The following is a 15,261-nucleotide window of genomic DNA, read 5'->3' on the forward strand; positions in this document are numbered from 1 at the left end:
TGTCCTGCAATACAGGACAGTCCCACACACAAGGAACTGTTCTTATCCCTTAACACTTTCACAGCCTGGAGAATCCCATGGAGGGAGGAGCCTGGTAGGCTACAGTCCATGGGGTCACAAAGACGACTGAGCAACTTCACTTTCATGTCCATATATGAGAAAAACCTGCTTATAATTATCTACAGTCTTAACACCATTTTACATACAAACACAAAGATGTTTTGTATGATTTTAATATAGATTTCCCAGAAACAAACTATCATATAAAGTGAGGGAAAACTATACTTTGTTTAATTTACAGTTTTCCTATGAATTATTCACCATTTTAGAATTGGTGAATTATTCACTCACCCATGTAACTTGGTAATGTAAGTCACAAATATAAACATCTTTAAATAGATGTTTGTGTGTAGCTGTTGAATTAATGATACTCTGTAAGTATCTAACTACTCCACTGTCTCCTCGAATACAGCTGGTACCTGGGCATGTAACATTATCAAATATATATTAATTGACTATAAATTACTTTTCCTTTTATTTCTTTCTCAGATTACAATTAGGGTATTTGTTTAATCTAATTATGTACACAGAAAGATTATATTCACCAACTCAATCATTTGAAAAATATTTGCTGGGCCCCTACCTACGTTTCAACAGCTAGTCTAAGCACTTTGGATACATTTGTAAAGAAAACATATATCCTTACATAAAAAATAAGTGAAATATTTAGTTTCTTAGAGGAAAAGTAAGGTGGACGGTGGATGCTGAAAGGGCAGAGTGTAAGATGTGCCAGTAGGCCTCACTGGAAGGGTGGAAACCGAGCAGTCATAAAGTAAGTGAGACAGTCCAGTGCAAAGGGCACAAGCTCTAAGCTAGGGCACATATATGGCATCACTGGGGAACGGTATGGAGACCGGTGTGTCCAAAATGCCTCCTAAACATCTTACATCTCTATATTGTAATGGCTTCTTTTCTAAGTCTACTGGATGATGAGACTGTAAGGTCGATTAAATCAGAGATCATGCTTTCTCTTCTCAGTATCTTCAATACTTCATACAGTATTAGAATACAGTAAACACTCAATAACCATTTGCTTTATGAAGAAAATAATGACATAGAACCAGAAAAGTTTTCTGAGGCAACTGAGAACTAAACCTCAGAATAGCAAGATTAGAATAGTAGCCAGAAAAGAATTAATTGACGAACATGACAATATAATAAGGCAAAAAAAAAAAGTCAGTGAATCAAAATTCAAACAAAATTTCAAAGGCAAAAGTATTAGGCCATAATCGGATTTAAAGTAACATGATAAATTTAAATATGATAAAATCTCCTGAGTAACTGCATTTATTCCATTTGGCTTTTAATAAAATAATACTACTCAATATAATCTACTTATAGCTTCAGATCCAAAATCTTTACTAAAATGTATTTCTACTTTGACTAAATATTCTTATATTAAAACATACCCATAAAGCTTATCACAAATTGGCCAAGTTGATTTTAACAGATTACAGGTTACAGAGTTAAAGGTTGATAAGAGTTTAAAGATAATTTAGAGACTAAGTCTCTCCAAGTCTCTCATCTTAGAGATGACAAATTGAGGACTATAAAACTGAAACAATCTGTTGAAGATCAGAGAAAATTAGTGATATATTTGCTAGATTTAATATTCCATTATGAGTCGATACCAAAATGATCTGCATGTCTCTAAAACATTAAATATTATCTAAAATATTAAATACTAAATATTAAAGCAAGTACTCTAACCACCCTACTTCAAGGAAAACTTGAGGTTTTGACTCAATATCCGCAGGATATTTTGACTGTAGATTTTGACAATATCTGCAGTTTTGACTGCAGGATCAATATCTACTGAATTCCTGGGCTAGTAAAGAATACAATAATGTTTTAAAATTCTAATTTAAAACAAATCCAAATTCCATTTAGGAAAACCCAAATGGCCAAAAAATAGAATTAAGTAATAAAATAAACTTAGAATTTCCTATGATTGTCTCTGCTTAACAGTAAGTAGTGGCATTAGTATCCTATTGTCCCTAAAACCAAGACATTCCCCAAATAGTATCTAAAATTTGTATCTAATTATTCAAAGCATAATTAATTAATCAAATAAAATTAAGATGAAGGAAATCTCTACTAATAGAACAGGGATTATTTTATAATCAATATCACATGATTACAATATATATTTTGCACATTTAAAGATAGGGAAAGAATTATCAGCCCATTGTATACCTTAACATAATAAGTCTTGAGTCACTAATCTGAAATTAAAGAAAAAAATCTTAGAGCAGTAAAATCCCACACCTGAAGGACTTACCATTTTATCTAGATGTTCAATGGATCTATAAATCTCCCCCTGGGATTCATCATAGTAACTGTAACGGAACCTTTGACCTTGAAACAAATATCATGTACAAAATAAAATAGGGAAAAATTAGAAGCTAAAAAGAAAGCAAGCGCTTACCAAATAATTTCAGTTCTCACGGAAGGCAAAGCACAGCTTAAGCCTCTGAGAGAATGATTCCCAAGAGCCCTTGTATGTAAAAATAAAAGGCATATTTGGGAAGGTAATAAAGAAATGATATATCATCAGTGTTTTACAAGGTTAAAAACTATTTCAAACTGTAAAACCTTAAAGTCACAAGCAATACAAAAGACTAAGGAGAAACAGTTTAAAAGTTAGAAGCATTGTTAAAACATATTATATCGGTCTATAATGGAAAGTAAACCCAAAGAACATGATTCAAGAAGATTTGGCTTAAGGAAACTATCTCAATATAACAAACCAACGAAAGCTTGGCTTTTGTTGTACAAATGCAAAGATTTAATCTCTACTACAGAAAAAAAAAAAATGTAAGTCAGAGATATATGTGGCTTGTATAATTTTTATGATCTAAATTTTTAAAATTTATGTCACTGTTGCAAATGTTAGAAAACGATTAATACAAGTGCCTTTAAGTAGGATACACAAAAGTATAAATTTAACAAGTAAGTTCTACTCTGACAATGAAGTCTCCGTAAGGGTACAAGCACAGAACAGTCAATGTTTAGTTATTCTCCAAAGAACAGAGAGGGCAAATGGAAGAAGTTTAAAAAGGGAGAAACAAAAGGCTCAGGAAGTGAATTTTGCTTCCTACTATGTTCATATAAAAGCCAAAAGTTAAACATATTCATAATTAATTACAGATTATTATTCAACTGATTGTGTTGTATTTCAGATATATCAAAACTTGTTTTTCAGCAATGCCTTTATTTTCAAGAACTCAATATTTTTATATTCCTTATTTTCAAAGATGCATCAAAGTACAATTCTGAAGGCATTAGAGTACACTAATCGTGTACACACATACGATGCGTCTTTGTGCTGAAATTTTACAGCAAAGTTCACATAGCCAATTATTATCCTCGCATCTGAGAAGATGGGTTTCTTTGACTGGATAATTATGATTTTTAAGTTTTCTATTTATCTCACTAAAAAATATCATCTTACAGATCACGAGCTATGTAAAATTATAAAACCCTTTGGATGTCCTTTTTGAGAGAAACCATACTTCACAATTTTTAACATTTCATTAACTTGTTGATGCTGATCATCTCTGATAGTCACCTTTCTACAATATACCGTATTTCCTTAGCTTTCACATATTAACTTTTCACATACATTGACACGTATAACTACTCAATGTGGCAATTCTTATTTCCCCCCACTCCCCCACCGAGCACCACTATTAAATCAATATTGCATCTTACAATTCATGATATCCTAGAATCAAACAATAGGTTTCTGAGACAATTACCTGCATTTTGAATATTAACAACCTTTTCTGGTAAACACTGGAAATTACTGTATGTTGCTATAACTATCAGATCTGTTACAGTCCTTGAACTAAAAAAATTCTTAAACAGTGACAACTCTATCACTCAATATCTCTATATTAAACAATTCATCAGACATTTCCTTCAAAACTTAGAGTTAGGTACAGCTTTGTTTTTCTTTAAAGACTATATGTACTTACTCCTATCTAACATGCATTACATAATTTACCCTATTTTTCCTATTTGCCAGGCTGGTCTCAGAAGGTTCAAAGACAAATCTAAAGTCTATCGTAATAACTTAGTGATTCAATTCACTGGTACTAAATTTCGACTTTTATTGCAAAGTTCTTTAGATAAAGCTGCCTCACATCGTCTGTGAAATGAATAAACAATCAAATAAACAATCCTGGACAAGAAAATTCTAACTCACTGTCACTGTAATTAGCCTATGTGCCTGGAGAACTGGACGTGTACTGGGCAGTCGCAAGACTGTGTCCAGATGCAGCAGAAGTGGAATGACGTATCCTGCTCCACTCTTTGAACCTGAGCTGCTTCAAGTTTATACTAATACATTCTCTTTTTCTTACTTCTGACAATAACTGTTAGTTTTAGTTGCCAATAATCCCTGTTACTGGGACATAATTGTCTTATCTCAAGATGGCCACTCTCAAGTGCAGAGAAAAATGTGTGTACTTTGTGACATTTGCTATTCAAAAGTCTTTTCTACTTATTTTCAATTTTAGAGCTGCTGTTTCAAATTGCTGAAGTTGGTTAAACCTGCCTTAATCATACATCAAAAGTGTAACTATATTTTAAAATGCTATCTTATTCATATGGACCATTTTCAATGTAACATTCACTTAAAAACTGCTTCTGTAGACAGAAGTGCACAGAATGTTTAAAATAAGTTAAAATACTAAATCAACATGTGATTTAGTAAGAATGACAAAATACAAAGAAAATAAATAAGCAAATGTTTTAATATTTTGTTATCTACTTTTTGCTATGTTTTAGTAGCCATCTCGAAATTAGTAGCTGAAGAACTGAATAGAAATATTTGATAAGCACTAAAGAATTTCTGTTAAGAAGCTAAATTCACACTTCTATAGCTACTACATTGAAAAAAGTATCTTACTTGTAACAGCTCAAACTGTCTCATGATAATTTAATTTTACAAACATTTCAAAATTACTTCAGTAATTCATTCTGGTCAACACGCTTAGAGAAAGCATCAAATTTAACGTAAATAGTTGCCATTGTCCTAGCCTAAATGCATTAATACGTACATACGTATGTATGCATATACATGTGAAAGCACATGAGTACACACACATAACACCTTTACTTAAACACCATTTGCAATTTGAATTCAAAAGATTTTTTTGCTTCCAATTATTAAAAATAAAGTTTATCAAGATTTTATTTACTAAGAAATAAAAGAAACGACACTAATACAATACACTGCTCATTGATGCACCTTCAAATATTGCTCATTTAAAATATATTATGATTTCATGTACCTCATGAGTTTTGTTTCACAGTATTTCTAACGTTCAGTAAAGCTTATGCAGCTAAAGTGAACAAATACGGTTGCCTATGTGCCTGGAGAACTGGACGTGTGAACTTTTATATAAGTATGAATTAAGCATATCACATAGTAAGAGAAAATTACTTACCTGAAACTTATCCTTTCAGAAGGTACACTGGGAAAATGGATTCTTTGAGCCCCTGTTTCAACTCCAAGTATGAGCTTTCTAGCTTTAAGAGCCATTGACACTGCCCCTAGGGGCAGCACAAGCTTTGGAACTCCCCTAGTGAGTATGTCAGTAGTTTCTTCAGGTGCCTTCCCTCAGTTCTTTTCAAATTCAAAAGATGAGAGGAAAAATAACCCAAGAAAAAAATCCTGTAAAGCAGAAACCTTACTCTTTGAGGGAAGGAGGGTAGCTCATTTGTGAATCCATTCCAGAGCACGCTTTCTGAGAAAAAGAAATACAGGTAAGTAATTTTCCCATCTCCAAAGGTGACTGGTGATTAATGAGTGGATTCACAGAGTGTGGAGAGTAAGCTCCAGGGATGTCTGTTTAACACACAACAGTCAACTAATGAGGACAAACACAACAATGAATGGCACAAGAACCAACACTGCTTTTGAAATACCTCAAAACAGGAAGTAAAAAAAAAATTAACTATCTCAACATTAAGCTATATGCTAGATTGCAGAAATAAATATTGAGCTTGGAAAGTTGTTCTATAAAGCCCCCAAAAGATCAGTGAGCAAAACAGACTTCCTGATGTATGTCCAGGAAAAACTGTACTATTATACATTTACTTAATCCCTTTATATGTTTAAATATTTGAGTTCAACCTCACAACACCTTGAGATAAGACTATTAGACCATTCTACACTAAGGACCTAAACTAGGGACATTTAATTGAAATCACTACCAAAGAAAAAATGTTTCATAAAGAAAATATTATCTAAGTAGCATCAAATAAGGTATTCATTTTTATAAGCAATATACTATAGTCCTTTCATTCTGAAGTCTTAGTTACAATGTAAAATTATTGGCTTTCTCTCAAACTCGCAAAAGATCAAAACCCTAAATATGTGAAATCACTATGTACCAATATTTGAGAAGACAAATATGATATCTTGAATAAGATATATTTCAGGAATTAGCTAACTTAAATCAATTTAAATATTTAGAAAATAGTAATACCATCATACCCAAGAGACTAACAACAGAAAGGGAGGAGAATATGAATAATCATATACTAATACATATTAAACTAGAAATGCCAGTTTTTAATAAGTGGCATGTATTTATTAAAAATTATGTAAATATACAAATGCAAGTTTACAGATAAAAATCCAAACCTGCTGAAGTGACTGTAGTATAAACCTTATTCATATTTTAACAAAATAATTTATCATTAACTTTTACCAAATAAATTTACTGAAACTGATTTGAAATTAAAACTATCCTTTAAAAGGAAAATTATCTAATAAACAGAAGTGTGAATCCACTTTAAAGAATCAACTTCTGTTAGATCCAGTTTCATTTAGAAACTTCTCAGAAGTTAACTGAAAGTTATGTTAATGAAAGCTGTCAATAATCTAAATTTCAAAGTATAAAGTTCAGGATGATCAGGAAAAAGCAAATATTAACAGAATATATGGGAAAGAGCAAAAATAAAACTCAGGAAAACAGAATACAAACTCTACTAACTAAAAAAACTAAAAAGTCCTGACAACAGACAAAATTCTCTGTAATGGAGCCATCCAGCAAGGTGTGGCATTTGTAAGTGCACAGTGCATGGGGACACATCACTTAACCGGGATGAAGTCAACTACCAGCGGCACGCGTCCTTTCTCTTATGTTACTCTTCCTGATACGCAAATGGTATCAGAGAAACACCATTTGGGGCTCCCCAAAAGCAGGGAGATTCAAATGAGGGGACAGAAAGACAGGGCACAACAGAATCTAGGTTCCAAACTGTCCCTTTGCTTGTCTCACCCAAAAAGAAAAATTCAGAGGATTTTAATCAATTTTTTTATTTCTCCAATATCTCCTTCAAGTCTAAACAAGAGCTAAGTGGGATCAGAAAGATGAATCTCTTTAAAGCAAACCACCCCTTTAAAAAATTAATTTTTACAATGGACATTGGCTAACAAATAAGGTTGACAAGGCAAAATTCTTCCAGTTACACACATATAGGTCTCTCAACTGTCTCTATCATCAAGTTTTTCATTTTATTTTTCACAGAACCCGGACTGAATACAAAGAGAAACAACCACTAGAAATAAAGATGTCGTTACTGCCAGTACTCTAACATATTATTTAACAGCAACAAGAAAAAAATCCCACTGTATATATCTGAGCAATTGGTCAACTGTACCATAATCAAGTGACTTCTCTTAAAGAAAAAAAAACAGCTATTCAGAAATGTGAAGTGTATTAAGAGCCTAACTCAATGAAACTTTTAAGATCTCTTGAGTACTTCAGAAAATTCATCTTTCCTGTGAAATGATTTTGAATTCAGCATTATCATTACTTAGGCATGATAAAATCAATCCGCATAGTATCATTAAAACAAGAAGAAACTAAGTATTGTAGTCATGAGAAAAGGCTAGATTTTTGAGATGGAAATTACTGTTCATCCATATAGGAAAGAGGACCAATGCCACTAGAGCATGAATTTCAAAAATATGAAATTTATCTTCTTTAAGTAAACACAGTTCAATCCATAACTAGCCAATGATTCATATTATTTCAACAGGCATGTACAGGAGAAAATGAAAACTTACTTTACAAGAATGGCAGTCATTATTACATTGTAGAAAGGAGTCTACCAATTTTGGAATAGTGTCCATGTAACTCTTTCCACTTACCCCCAAACCTCCAACAAATTTCCTAACAAGAATTAGTACAGTGCTTTCCGTAAGTACAAAGTAAGCATTTAATGAGCATTATTAGCGACAGTTATACTGAAAAAATAAACACTTGGAAAGGTTCTATTACTTAACCACTAAATGTAAATATAAATATGTTTTAGTCTCTTGACAATTCCAATAGCTAACATTTACCAGGCTTTGGAAAGTTTGACTTCTTTTTTGTAATTATAACCAGAAAATTCAATCCTCCAATTTAAATTCCAAAATTTTCAAGAAATCAGTAGATTAAATGGCCTAAATAATTTTCTGAAGATTTAAATAGATACAAAACAAAATCTGTTTTTCTCTCTCAACATTCTACTTAAATACAGTAGCGGACTAGGATTTGCTTTATAATCACCAATGAGGTAAAAAGGATGAGTTCACACAAAAGCAACATTAAAACATCTCGTCTTTTAAGTGGATTTATGTTGTGGTTGTACTATACCAACATTGAGGGATAGTCCAGGCCCTGAAGAATACTATCATATCAGGGAAGTGAATTATTTAGATCACAAAGTGATTTTAAACAATTCAAAGAGCCTTAAAAGTGAAGAGGAAGGGACACATGCTTTAGGAACTTTAAATTTCTTTATTCATAATACTTTATTCTTTATTCATGCTTCATTCATAATACTAAGAAAAATAGCTTCTCCCCCCCAATAATGATACTCCTTAGTTTTATGACTAAACTTCAAAATCCCCAAGAAAAGAACCCTTTCAGATCTAAGTAATACACTTATATCCATAAAAAATAACTTCTGCCAAAGGTAGCAAACCAACTAGCAAATAGAATTAATTATTAAAGAACCCTGAGAGGCGAGGTAGCACACAGAGCTACCTGCATACCCTAAACTAGGGCTTTCAACCTCAGCACTATCGACATGTGGGCAAGATAATCCTGTACGTTATAGGATGTTTACCTAACAGCTCCTAACAGCTTTGCTGGACTCTACTCATTAGATGCCAATAGCATCCCCACCTCCTTCCCACTCCAGCTATGAGGGCCAAAACTGTCTCCAGGCTTTTCCAAATGTCTCCTGTGGGGATAATCAGCCCCAGCAGAGAAATCAGTGATAACAAAATATTTATCTGTACCATTAGGAAGAATGGTTCTCTTGAACTGAAATCTCAAGGCCACACACAGTGCAGCATGATGTAAGAGAAGAAGAAACCAGCCTATCCAGGCCTGATAAATGTAGAATCAACTCTGGCAATCAATGACAAGACATGTAAAGGCCAGAGCTCCCTATAGCTCATTAAGGGTGTTTTTCTGGCCATTATGTAGCTTAAAATTTATGGTGTTGAGCCTTATGTTTTCACCATAATCAAAGAAACAACTGAAGAATGAACAGATATTGGCATCCTTAAACCATTAAATCAATGAGTCAAAGAGTGTCCTAAAAGGAACAGGATTCAGAAACATTCTATCACAGTAATGAATAAATAGAACAAACTGTATCCAAAGAATTCAAGAAAAAAATTTAACTAAAAGAGGCATCCATAAACATCTCACTTCCTTTATGATCTATTCATTGTGAAGCTTCCTTATTTTTTTTAATTCACAATAACAAAAATCTCTTCGAAGTTCTTATGCTTATGAACCAGTGAAGACCACAGTGCTAATAGCTAACATGTTACAATCTTTGGAGGGTACTTTGAGGTATAATCTTTGGAGGCAACTATGCGCAAAAATTAAGCACCAAAGGCAAAAAGAGAAAGAAGAAAGGACTAATTACAAGAAAAAATGTGGAGCAAGACTGGCATAGCATACAGTGCTCTTCTTCGTTCTAAAGAACATTTGTTTTATCTGCCAAAAAACTCACTTCAGAGAATTTATCACACAGCTCTACCTAGAAATGGGGTTAAAAGATCTTAACTCCTACTAACCTAAGTGTCTAAGCAAGGATGCCCTCACAGTGTGAATCCAATTATACCAGTCGCCTTTGGAAATGTATCCATAATCCCCTATTACAATCTCATCCTTTTTAAATGACCAAGAGTTTTTTATTCACCTTTATATATTATTGCTAAAAGTGTAACTTTCCAAGGAAAGTGATAAATAACTGAAGATCAGAGCTTAGAATGAAAAGACACCTTTAACCACAAGTACATAATTTCTACCATGAAATGGTAAAATCTAGAACTTACCCCAATGGCAGAAATCAGAAGAAACCACAAAGAGATTGCTAGGCTCCGCTAGGTATTTACTGAAGAGTTTTCCGAATTCCTGTTCTTTTGACTCACTCAGAGCTCCAACCAATACAGGAATAATGGTAAACTCATCCTTATGGCTTAAAGAAAACAGAAGAAAAAAAAAAAAAAAGTCATTTAAGAAATAAAAAAATAGGTTTCCAATGCTTGGCACTAAAAAGTGGAACATTTATTAACAGTGGTATGGATAATATACATAATGTTGTTTAATCCTTAAAATCTATAAATTAATATTTAAAGAAAACCATTCAAAAATGAGAGGTACAGAATATTAAAAATATCTATGTAAATTACAGAAATGTACACTAGTTCTTTAGGTAAAGCAGCTATTTTACTACTAACAATATCATCAAATATAAAAGTAAGCTCATCAAATCACTATCATCAATCTTCTCAACTACCCAAAAAAGCTACAATCATCTCTGCCCAATGCTTCTGCAGTTTAAAAGAGCATTAAATTCTTCCTTACTTAATTCTGATTGTAAACACCACCATTTCTGGCACTAGCTCTATAAACCTGCCAAGTGAGACCCACAAAACTTATCTTGGCTCCCAAAAGATTCACCAGCTACACCTCAAACCTAAACTAATTAAACAGATACAGAACAGTCTGAAGATACAACTCAAATTTCACTGGCATCTAGGATGGACATAGAATTCAAGGATATAGGTATTAATTTCTGGCAGCAAGAAAAAGATACCACGCCCATCCACAATGTCTATAGCATATTTACAAGTCCCTTTTTCACTCTACAGATTGAAAGATTTATGGAAAAGGAACAAAGCAAATTAAGAATAACCGTGACAGGCTATAGAAACAGACCTTTAAAAATTTTCATTGTAGTGAAATTTAATTTACATATATCCAATATTATTTATATTCTAAATGACCCCAGATTTGACATTGTAGAAACATGACTCATGCTTGTCTGACTTGTTGTGAACAGGACTTAAAAAAAAAAAATCTTATGATAAACGGCTTTTAATATGGTACTCTGGCACTTAATTGATGTAGGACAAACAGAATTTATAGAAGGGTCTGTAAAAAAAAAAAAAACTAGGTTTAAGTATTACCAAAATAAATGTTAGCTCAGCTTCATAAAGCTAAATTCAGGGCACCCAAGCGCCTCCCCCAAAAAGGCCCCCTTACCCTTGTCAATTGCGAAATAAACAGATCATACAGATCTCCAGTCCCTCTGCAATGCAGGGGCTTCTTGGGCAGAATCTGCATCTATGGAGTAAGAAAAAAACAGGAAGCTGGCAGAGGAAGCTGCCATGGGATATCTCTTTCTATGATTCTTAACCACTGTGCTTCACAACTGCGTGAATGAATAGGGGCTTTTCAGTAAGGTAAGAGTGATTATCATATGAAAGAAAAGAATTTGTACTCTTGCAAAAAATTCAAGAAGATTGTTATGAGTTGTTCTAACTTCAAGCACTACCTACATAAATAAAAACACTAAGATCATTAAAATGACACAGTAGGGAAGCAGAGTATAAAAAAACAAGAAGTCAGAAGAAATGGGTTCAAGTACTATCTCTATCACATATAAACAAATGTTGAGTACAAAGGTAAGTTACTAACCTAAAAATTTATCTTATTTGCAAAATGATCATAATTACAATGCCTAATTCATAAAACTGTTACAAAGTGAGGAATACTGTAAGAAAAGTACTTTGTCCGTGTTGGTTTACTCTGCAGAAACATCACAAGTCTAATCTGTAAGAGCCACCAAACCACTCAGTTAACCTCAGTTTGAGCTATCTATACAGGGGTAAAAGTCTCATACTACTGAGAAATCCAACCTTTGAATTAAGATTCATCCATCTACCTCTTTGCCATTTCACTTTTTAAAAAATAATTGTTACTTCTGTTCTGTATCCCCACAAGGCATAAATCAAAGAAGAGAGAATTTGGCTTTGAACTGTGACATTCCTATTAAAAGTCCAGAATCCAAGTTGTGAAGCTGGTCTTCCCTAGCAAAGGAGTATAAAATCTTGCCCTCAAAGAACAATTATAAAACTGAATAAAACTGTCCCCAAAACAACGATTTTGTGCTCTGAAAATCAAGCAAAGGCCAAAAAAATACAATGAGAAGAGTTAATTCCTGAAAAATAAAATAACCTTTTTGAGAAGAACAGTGCAAGCCTGGCGCCTTACCAGGAACTGCCTCAATCCTCTGTCCTTCAACATTATGGTAAATGCAAGGTGAGGCTGGCTATGAAAAACCAGCAGCTTCGCTGTTGAAGGGGGCTGACTTTGGCTTGGGGCAGAGAGCAGAATACGCACACCCAGCAGGAAACAGAAAATCCTGCCACTTTTGTAGCCTGAAATGACCACACCATTTGAGGCAAGCCACAAACCTGAGGACTACCTAGAAATCTAACAGGGAGGTCCTGGGAAGGAGAGAGCCATATAGGGACAGGATAAACTGACAAGTTGTGAGAAGATGCGCCAGCTGAACAGGAGGCAGCACATGTGTGCAGGGGAGGTCCAGAAGGCTGAAGCTCCACCCAAATGCCAGGGAACTGGGAGGATGAGAGCAAGCACAAAGGCACGTGGAGACCTGAGGGACAATAAGCTCTTACACATCCCTGGCTGCCTGGAAACAAGGGATGCACACAAGCACTGGGAGACCAGAGAAGACCCAAGAGAAAGTAAAGGAGGCAAACCTGAAAACTTCTAATGTTCTCCCCAAAACACTCACAACCCACCAGCACACAGTGAAAGCTATATAGGCTCACGGTATTTAAACACAACTTCCAAACAAACAGTAGCTAGCACTAAGCAGTGCAGACACCAGGGTGAACTCTAGACAGTCGAGGTAAAAACAAGTAAGAATGATTTAAAAGCTGAGGAGATGCATCAATAGCCAAACACTGGAACAAAGATTCTGCAGACAGAGTCTATGAAAGGTACTTTTTTTAAAAAAATGAGGGCTTCCCTGGTAGCTCAGCTCCTATACCTCCCACCTGTCAGTATAGGAGGTACCAGTTCAACAGCTGGTCCAGGAAGATCTCACATGCCTCAGAGCAACTAAGTTTGTGTGCCACAACTACTGAGCCTGTGCCTGGAAGCCTGGGAGCTGCAACTGTTGAAGCCTGCACACCCTAGAGCCTGTGCTCCACAAGAGAAACCACTGCAATGAGAAGCCCATGCGCCACAACAAAGAGCAGCCCCTATCTGCTGCAACGAGTAAAGCAACGAAGACCCAGCACAGCCAGAAATAAATGAATGAATGAAACCATCACCACTATCATCTGAAGAAAAAAATTAATTACAATAAAGTTGCTATAATATACTGTACTATGTAAAAGTTCAGTTTCGAGGGAAAAAAAAATTCTGAGCCAAAGAACAAGGAAACTGTAACCCATTCTTGGGAGCAAGGAGAGAGCTAGCAGAAGCTGTATTCAAGTGGAATCGGATATTAGATTCAGCAGACAGATTTTAAAAGTTATCATGTGCTCAATCACTCAGTTGTGTCCGACTCTTTGCAGCCCCATGGACTGTAGCCCGCCAGGCTTCTCTGTCCATGGAATTTTCCAGGCAAGAATACTGGAGTGGGGTATCTTTTCCAACTCCAGGGGATCTTCCTGACCCAGGAACTGAACCCCCATCTACCACACTGGCAGGCAGATTCTTTACCACTAGCGTCACCTGGGAAGCCCCTAGAGTTATTATAAATATGTTCAAAGAAATAAAGGAAACTATGCTTTAAAAAGTTTAATGTATCAGTTCAGTTCAGTTCAGTCGCTCAGTCGTGTCCGACTCTTTGCGACCCCATGAATCGCAGCACGCCAGGCCTCCCTATCCATCACCAACTCCCGGAGTTCACTCAGAATCACATCCATCGAGTCAGTGATGCCATCCAGCCATCTCATCCTCTGTCGTCCCCTTCTCCTCCTGCCCCCAATCCCTCCCAGCATCAGAGTCTTTTCCAATGAGTCAACTCTTCGCATGAGGTGGCCAAAGTACTGGAGTTTCAGCTTTAGCATCATTCCTTCCAAAGAAATCCCAGGGCTGATCTCCTTCAGAATGGACTGGTTGGATCTCCTTGCAGTCCAAGGGACTCCCAAGAGTCTTCTCCAACACCACAGTTCAAAAGCATCAATTCTTCGGCTCTCAGCCTTCTTCACAGTCCAACTCTCACATCCATACATGACCACAGGAAAAACCATAGCCTTGACTAGATGTACCTTTGTTGGCAAAGTAATGTCTCTGCTTTTCAATATGCTATCTAGGTTGGTCATAACTTTCCTTCCAAGGAGTAAGCGTCTTTTAATTATACAATGACTACAGCAAATATCAACAAAGAAAGGCAAACCATTAAAAAGAACCAAAGGGAAATTTTGGAGTTGAAAAGTATAACTGAAATGAAAAATTCACTATATGGTCTGAAGAGGAGAATCAATATTACATAAAGAATCAGTAAAATTAAAGACAAAATAAGTTATCCAATCTGAAGAACAGAGGGAATAAAAGACTGAAGAAAAATGAATAGAGCAGTGGAGACGTGTAGACAACATCAAATACAAGAGGATGCACACAGTGAGAGTCCCACAAAAGTTACAGGAAACAAGTTAGAAAAAATAATGGCTGAAAAATTTCATGAAACATTTATCTAGAGATCAAAAACACTCAACAACCCAAAGTAGGTAAGTATAACAAGATTGCCAACCTAGATACAGCACAATGAACTGATGAAAACCAAAGACAAAGAGAAAATCGTGAAAGCAGCAAAAAGAAAATGACTCATTACTTACAGGATAGT

General features: G+C 34.9%; 1 protein-coding gene across 4 annotated transcripts in view; it reads right to left on the reverse strand.

The window, feature by feature from the left end:
- MEMO1 (mediator of cell motility 1) overlaps positions 1-15,261 on the reverse strand; it is a 110,727-nt gene that overhangs the window by 10,855 nt on the left and 84,611 nt on the right. For 3 of the 4 annotated variants that reach the window (XM_070798468.1, XM_070798471.1, XM_070798469.1), the window contains 2 exons: positions 10,427-10,569; positions 2,342-2,418 (listed from right to left, as the gene is read on the reverse strand). In XM_070798468.1, the coding sequence (XP_070654569.1) occupies positions 2,342-2,418; positions 10,427-10,569 (220 nt within the window). The other variant, XM_070798470.1, reaches the window with a different exon arrangement.

This window comes from Bos indicus, chromosome 11 (assembly GCF_029378745.1).
Source record: "Bos indicus isolate NIAB-ARS_2022 breed Sahiwal x Tharparkar chromosome 11, NIAB-ARS_B.indTharparkar_mat_pri_1.0, whole genome shotgun sequence".
NCBI classification, from domain to species: domain Eukaryota; kingdom Metazoa; phylum Chordata; class Mammalia; order Artiodactyla; family Bovidae; genus Bos; species Bos indicus.